At 40.7% G+C, this 8,182-nt stretch overlaps 1 protein-coding gene across 2 annotated transcripts in view; it reads right to left on the bottom strand.

Moving 5' to 3' along the window:
• Nucleotides 1–1,266: 1,266 nt before the first annotated feature.
• The window catches only part of TCTN3 (tectonic family member 3), a 30,033-nt gene continuing 23,117 nt past the window's right edge, over nucleotides 1,267–8,182 (bottom strand). For both annotated transcript variants that reach the window (XM_030809171.1, XM_030809175.1), the window contains one exon: nucleotides 1,267–2,162. In XM_030809171.1, coding sequence (XP_030665031.1) covers nucleotides 1,929–2,162 — 234 coding nt within the window. In that variant the 3' untranslated portion in view covers nucleotides 1,267–1,928. The remainder of the gene's footprint in view (nucleotides 2,163–8,182) is intronic.

The raw sequence follows: 8,182 nt of genomic DNA, 5'->3' as shown, positions 1-8,182 counted from the left end.
TAGTTCCAAACTTGCCCCTCACTAGTCTAGGCCACACTGATTGTTTGCTTTTCTGAACAAATGTAGTCTCCTGTGTTACGTCAATCTTCCCCCACTGAGTTGTTAGGTCACTGAGGAGCTGCACCTTACAATTCCACATTTCAGTTTCACTGAAGTTGTTCTAGTACATTCTATTCTTTAGATTCAATTCTTTGTAAAATGGATTTAAAGTTTAAAACAAGTAGATTTGGTATCTTCCACCAAAAATTTGCCTTAATTACAAGGCTAGCATAATTCTGCTCCAGGCCTAAACCTTTTAATGTTTTCTATCATAGTTCCCAACCAATTCCTACCCGCCCAAGAATGATAATAGGAAATTACCTTGTTTTCTCTGCAAGCCAGAATCTCTGAATTGGCAGGGCAGGCAAGGCCCTTTGTAAGCTGCCACTGCCTTGTGCTAAAAAAAATTTTATGCTGAACTCACTAACGTCAGAGTCACAAAACTGGGGTCTTCAGAGTATATCTCCAAGGAAAAGAATCCAAGTCCCCTGATTTAAATGCTATTGTGTATTTATGAAAGTTTTATCCCTCCCCGCATACCCCCCACCCTTTTTTTTGAGTCAGTCTTGCTCTGTTGCCCAGGCTGGAGTACAGTGGCATGATCATGGCTTCCTGCAGCCTTGACTCCCTGGGCTCAAGTGATCCTCCCACCTCAGCTTCCTGAGTAGCTGGGACCACAAGTGTGTGCCACCATGCCTGGCTAAGCTTTTCTTTTTCTTTTTTTTTTTTAGACGGAGTTTCGCTCTTGTTGCCCAAGCTGGAGAACAATGGCGCAATCTCGGCTCACTGCAACCTCTGTCTCCCTGGTTCAAGCGATTTTCCTGCCTCAGCCTCCTGAGTAGCTGGGATTACAGGCGCCCGCCACCATGCCCGGCTAATTGTTGTATTTTTAGTAGAGACGCGGTTTCACCATGTTGGCCAGGCTGGTGTTGAACTCCTGACCTCATGATCCACCCACCTTGACCTCCCAAAGTGTTAGGATTACAGGCGTGAGCCACTGCCCGGCCAGCTTTTCATTTTTTGTAGAGATGGAGTCTTGCTACATTGCTCAAGCTGGTCTCAAACTCCTGACCTCAAGCAATCCTCTTGCCTCAGCCTCCCAAAGTGCTGGGATTACAGGAATGAGTCACTCTACCCGGACTTTTTTTCCCCAAACCTCACACACATAGAAGCATAATCAAGAGGCAGACCACAGGTCAGCTGCCTTCTACCATGCTGCTGGAATTTGTACAACAAAGCTCTCAACCAGTTTTATTTTTCCTCACAATGAACAGAAGAAAAAGGCAGAAATAAATGGTAGGGTCATTTGCTAGTAGAAAAGAAAGCTGGGATTCCCCATTTACTTTGGAAACTGAGGAGAAAGAACTGCTTTCCCCACTCGTGTCTGGGCAAAAGGTGTGCCCAGATGTTGGCAAAGGAACCAGACAAACTCAACAGCCAGCAGTTTTCTGTTCCAAAGTTAGCTCCTCTACAGTCCAGAGGGAAGCTATTCCTGAGTTCACTCAAGGTGACAGCAGAAGCGTTTCTCTCTTTCTGCTTGGCCCAACTGTGCCTGAGGGCAGATGGATCCAGACCTTGTAAACATTCAGCAAGGTGTAGCATAACCAGAAAGGCTGGAGGAAGGCTCTTGGCCTTCCCAGCTTGAGAAGTAGAGGGCCTCATGTGTACCTGGTGGCCTGCAGAACCCAAAGCAGAGAGCTATGATGAATAAAATATGTTTATTGCTTTTCTAAAATAACTCCTTTCATATACAAGGATTCCTTCAGTTAGGTCCTCTATTATCCTAAATGCTCTCTGGTCATGAGCAGGTGAGGATCTATTTAGCCAAGATAAGTGGCTGTCTCAGAGTTTCCCGTAGGGAAAACTGAAATCTGATTATTTTCTTTTCTTCACGTAGTCTCTAGGTTGAGAACTCCAAGTAGTAAGAGGCACAGGATAAGGATGGGAGAGACTGAGCATTTTTGAGAGAATACTCCTCTGCTAAATGCCACTTTGAAGGGAAAGAAGTCAAATGGCAATTTCCAGTCCATTTTGGGTTGGCCCCTTGGAGGCTCTGGCTTCTGGGTAATGTCCACAAAGTTCACAAGAGTTGTCAAAGATACTTCTGTAACTTGTTGAGAATCCTACAGGAAGAAAGTCAATGACAGGTCAGTGTTTGGTACCCATTCATATAGCACTCTAACTTGGCTGTTATTATTACTTTCCCTGAAGAGAGAAATGAATTATTCTAAGCAAGATATACCTTTATCTCATATTGGTCCTACGTAGTTCTCTTTCAGTGAGACACAAGGAAATGAATATCTTAGCAACAGTCAATGATAGCAGAACTGAACAGTTACACCTACCTAAACCCTGACTCTAGCTTCCTCTAGCTGGGGAGCTGCCTGATATCAGAGGCCACATGGCAAAACTGCTGCTCTTAGGTGCTTAGCCGCTCTACTCTATCAGAAGGCTCCAGGCTCTGAAACAGTACATATGTACAAGTGGAAGTAGTAGTAGCAATTCTATTCCTTCTCCAATGGCAGAAAGAAAGGTCACTCACAGACTCTCAGGGTTGGAAGGATCCTTCCACCACCTACCAATTCATGTCAAATAAAACAGATGTTCCTGGAAGAAGGGATCTTGTCAAACTGACTCAAGTATCTGACCTAACAGATGTAGCTTTGGTAGATATGGCTGCAGCCTGATGATGTCTGGAATCATGTTTATCTAAAATGAATTCCCTTGTTTTGACTCAGCTCAACAAGCAAACTTTTGATTATAATTTTTGGACAGTAAATAATTATTTTGTTAAACTTGAAGATTTTCTTCATTCACCTTCCTTCACTCTGATGAACATATTATGCATCTGCTGTGGTCTTTGGCAACAGTAAGTACCAAGCTCTGGGAACATAATTTTGCCTGGAATAACTCTCCTAGGGACTGTCACTTGTTTGTTTGTTTTTAGAGACAGGGTCTTGCTCTGTCACCCAGACTGGAGTGGAGTGGTGCAATCATCACTCACTGCAGCCTAGACCTCCTGGGCTCAAGTGATCCTCCTGCCTCAGCCTCCTGAGTAGCTAAGACTATAGGAGTGCATAACCACACCTGGCTAAATTTTTTTTTTTTTTTTTTTTTTTTTTTTGAGATGGAGTCTCATTCTGTCACCCAGGCTGAAGTGCAGTGACACAGTCTTGGCTCACTGCAACCTCTGCCTCCCGGGTTCAAACGATTCTCGTGCCTCAGCCTCCCGAGTAGCTGGGATTACAGGCACCCATCACCGTGCCTAGCTAATTTTTTTGTATTTTTAGTAGAGACGGGGTTTCACCATGTTGGTTGGGCTGGTCTCAAACTCCTGACCTCAAGTGATCCGCCCAGTTCGGCCTCCCAAAGTGCTGGGATTACAGGTGTGAGCCACTGTGCCCGGCCTGGCTAATTTTTATTATTATATTTTTTTGTACAGGCAGTTGTTAGTGTTGTCTATAAGTTGATTTAATCGATAAGGTATTCTAACTCATTTCAGAGCCTTTAGGAGGGCATATTTGAAACTGCCCTCTCTGATGCATAATATGTGCATCAGAATGAAGGAGGGCGAATGAAGAAAATCTTCAAGTTTAACAAAATAGCTGTTTATAGTCCTAGGAAAATTTCCATGTTAATCTTGCTATGTTGCCCAGGCTGATCTCGAACACCTGGCCTCAAGTGATCCTCCTGCCTCAGCTTCCCAAAGTTTGTTTTTAAGTGGGTATCGAGTCAGTCCTGTGCTAATCTTGCATTCAAATTAATTCTTTAATTTTTTTTTTTTTTTTGAGATGGAGTCTCGCTCTGTCACCCAGGCTGGAGTGCAGTAGCGCGATCTCGGCTCACTGCAAGCTCTGCCTCCCAGGTTCATGCCATTCTCCTGCCTCAGCCTCCTGAGTAGCTGGGACTACAGGTGCCCGCCACCACACCTGGCTAATTTTTTGTATTTTTAGTAGAGACAGGATTTCACCATGTCAGCCAGGATGGTCTCGATCTCCTGACCTAGTGATCCGCCTGCCTTGGCCTCCCAAAGTGCTGGGATTACAGGCATGAGCCACCGTGTCCGGCCTTTTTTTTTTTTTTAACATAGTGAGGCTCATGAGGGACTTGGCATAGGATAAATATAACTTCTGAGGCACTGAAAGAACCACGTACATTACAAAGATGGCCAGCCCGGGCTGAAGCTGCCGAGGGATTCCTAACTCCAGCCAGGCATCGAAAACTGGCTGAGACTAATCAGAGAAAGAAAATGGATAAGAACGTTATTACCTATGAGTAAGTAATAAACTTTCTTTTGACTTAAACTTACAAAAGGATTTACTATTAGGACTTTAGCTTTCCTGCAGGAATTTTATAATGGGGAGAGGACATATATTCAATTTTTGGAGCAAATCTTTATAGCTGACATTATTGAAGCATGTTAATATTGTTATGTAAACTCACTGCAAAATGCCTGGTGACCTATACTGGCTGAAATGGTGAGAAATACTTTGGGATGGGAAACGGAATAGGGAATGATTTTTCAGCTATGGGTTCGGTGTTGTCTAGAAGTTGATTGAATCAATGTGTTATTCTAACTTATTTCAGAGCTTTTAGGAGGGGGGCAGATTTGAAACTGCCCACTAGCAGTCCCAGGAGAATTCCCAAAGGAGCTGTGGTTGGAATTGGGATAGTGGTCTCCTGATGGAAGAGTGTGGTATTGAACACTGCTATATACCCAAATCATATCCACCTAGCATTAATTAGTAATAAAACTGATATTTGATTATCTTTATCTGACTCCTTTTAATTGGTTTCAAACTTAGGTAGGGAAAAAGAGTATCATTGGCCTCCTTAAACTCCCAAATCAAGGAATTTCTGTATCCTTGAGGTCATCCCATACCCAGAATTGAACTCTAATATAACTATTAACCCAAGAAGGCAAACTTTAGGCCAATGTCTGCTCAAGTATATATACTAATATCTTTATAGTGGTGTTTCAGTGGCTGAGAAACCCCACATGACAAAAATTGTTCGAACTGAGTTGTTCTTTCAGAGTCACTCAGAATATGTGCTCATTAAGAGCTACTACTAGATTTGAAGACAGCAGCATAAAGACATGTCTTCTCCCCCTATATCTTAAAACCACTCCAATCCAACAAGAAACAGATACGAAAACTCCATGTTCACTGGATTGGGGAGACATCATAATATGCGAAAACAGAAAGCAGATGGCAGCAAGGTTTAACAGAGGGAAAGAAGGCCAAACCTGAAAGTTTTCAGAGACTAGACACAAGCAGATTTTCTCTGTGGAACTCTAAAGACTCAGTGACAGGAGGTAACAGAGGAAGGGATAAGGGGCGGATGGAAAATCATTAATGAATGATATCCCTTCAATGCAATCAGCCAACTATTCCTTCTCCCCCTCAACAAGAGACTAAACAACTTAAGCCAGAGAAATTCTGGACACAGGGACATTGGGCATAGAGAAGGACAGAGTGAGGCATGGAACAAAAAATGGGGAATTATCCCTTCTCTAATTTGGCTCTAAAATGCTTACTTCATTTTACATGAAGATGGTTTTACACCCATACCCTTCAGTCAGGAGACTAGAGAGTTTTCTCTGGAAAAAATTAACAGTTCCAGCAAAGACACAAAGATACTAACGGCTCCACAGTGAAGGCCACAAGTCAGTCAGTGTTACCCACAATCACAGAGCTTTCAGTCAGCTTAACAGCTTAATCTTATTTTGGATTGAGAGTTGAAGATTGACAAACATGGGGAAAGTTTCTCACAATAAAGAGAAAAACTGTACCAAATGAACAGAATAAACAACTCTGAGGAAACACAGACAATGAAAGATGAAGATGCAAAGTTGTTAGTATCTTCAGAGATACATGAAAAAAGATATTATGAAAAGAAACAGAATAAGAAAGAGCTTAGGTATTAAAAATCTGATGGCCAAAATAAAAAATTTACTAAAAAAAGTTAAAAGATAAAGTTGAGAATCTTTTTTCAGAAGAACAAAAAGATAAGGAGATAGACAACGAGAGAAAAGAAAAAGAAATAGAGATTCAATCTAGCGACACCCTAACAGATTAATAGGAGTTCCAAAAAAAAAAAAAAAAAAGAGATAGGAGAAAACAGTGGGAAGGAAATTATTAATCATGTAATAATAATAGAAAATTCTCAGAACTGAGTTTCAGAGTAAAAAATTCGGTATAATGAATGAAGAAAAGATCTACTTAAGGCAAAAACTTGTGAAAACTTCAGACTATTAAGAATAAAAAGATCTTAAAATGGCTTCTGAACAGCAATATTGGAAACTAGAAGACAATGAAAGAATGCCTTCAAAATTGAGTGAAAATAATTTTCAATCGAGAATGTTCTATCTAACCAAATGATCATTTAAGCATAATGATGATGGATGATGATGATTGAATAAAGATATTTTCAGACAATGTGAACTAAAGAAAAAAAATACTTTACATGCATCTTCCCCCCCCCAAATTATTAGACTCTAAGCTCCATAAATATAAGAGAATAAACCAAGAAAAAGGAAGAAGTAGTGTTCAGTAAACAGTGAATCTAAGACAAGAATAATTCCCTAGATGGCAGTATAAGAAAGTCCCACGACCACTGCGGGGCAGCAACTAGTCCACACTACATCAGGTTACGGGGTTATGGAGGTCTCCATGAAGAAAATATGCAGGAAAATGTGGAACTGACAGATAATATGGCAAGTTCAACTGTTTGAAAAACTGCATTGAGGGAAATTTTACAGAGCTATTGAAGAGTGTGAGAAGCCTTAGCTATTAGCTCAAAGAAAACTAAGAGTGAAATAGGTAATTACTAATTTCAGAAAAAATAAAAAGTTCCACAAAAATTGAATACTTGCCGCAGCATGCATATTTACATAAACATCATGATGAAACATTGAATACTGATTTAATAATTTGATGCAAATACACTGGGAGAGTGGTGGGAGGGGTAGGAGGAAAATAACCGATCTACAAAAATAGAAAGTCAATACATTATCTGTGAAACAGGTAAGTCAAGGATAACTAAGTGTTCAACAGCATAGTAGGGTGACTGTATTAATAACAATATATTGTGTATTTCAAAATAGCTAGAAGAGGAGATTTTAAATGTTCCCAACCACAAAGAAATGACAAATGTTCAAGGTGATGGGTATCCTAAATACTGATTTGATCATCGCATAGTGTATGAATTTATCAAAATAACACATGGATCCTTGACTCCTTCCCCCTCAACCTCCACATCTACATAGCCAAGTCTTACGTGTGGCATCTCTAAATCTGAATTCTGTCACTTCTCAAAGCCCTCCAAACTCCCACCCAAGTTCAGGCCTTCAGTATCTGCTAGTGAATTTCTACACAGATTAGAACTGTTCACCTCAGGGGTGTCTCAGACCTTCCACGGATGATGTCTATCTGCTTCACCTCTCTATAACTAGTTCCAGGCATAGTACTTGGCACAGAGTAAGCACTCAATAAAGATTTTTTTTTTAAACAAATGAATGGAGATATTTTTTTTGGAGGTAGGGAACTAACATAATAAGAGATTAATAAATCACAAAGTAGAAGGTATGTCACAGCTATTTAAGAGTTAGCAGTTACAGATCTATTTGACCCCTTTTCCTTCCCATCACATGGTAATTAGGATCTTAATGGTTGTGCTTAATTAATTCATGTATTTATTAACAAATATTTCAAATGAAATGCTTATTCTGCATTTATTTTTAAAATTGCCTCCATAATTGTATAGAAGTTTGGAGTAAATGCAGCCTAGTAGATAGTCCAATTAAAAGGAGCTTAAATTGCACTTACTAGGTAACCAGATAATACCGAATTTTTTATAAAAAAAAATTTATTTTTATTTATTTATTAAGACAGGGTCTCACTCTGATTGCCCAGGCTGGAGTGCAGTGGTGCAATCTTGGCTCACTGCAGCCTTGACCTCTCCTGGCTCAGGTGATTCTTCCACCTCAGCCTCCCGAGTAGCTGAGGCTCAGGCGTGTGCCACCTCGCACAGCTAATTTTCCGTATTATTATTATTTTTTTTAGTAGAGATGGGGTTTTGCCATGTTACCCAGGCTGGTCTCAAATTCCTGGACTCAGGCAATCCACCCGCCTCTGCCTCC

This window comes from Nomascus leucogenys, chromosome 3 (genome assembly GCF_006542625.1).
Source record: "Nomascus leucogenys isolate Asia chromosome 3, Asia_NLE_v1, whole genome shotgun sequence".
Taxonomy (NCBI): domain Eukaryota; kingdom Metazoa; phylum Chordata; class Mammalia; order Primates; family Hylobatidae; genus Nomascus; species Nomascus leucogenys.
The sequence above is the reverse complement of the archived record's forward strand: the minus strand, read 5'-3'. Positions and strand labels throughout refer to the sequence as shown.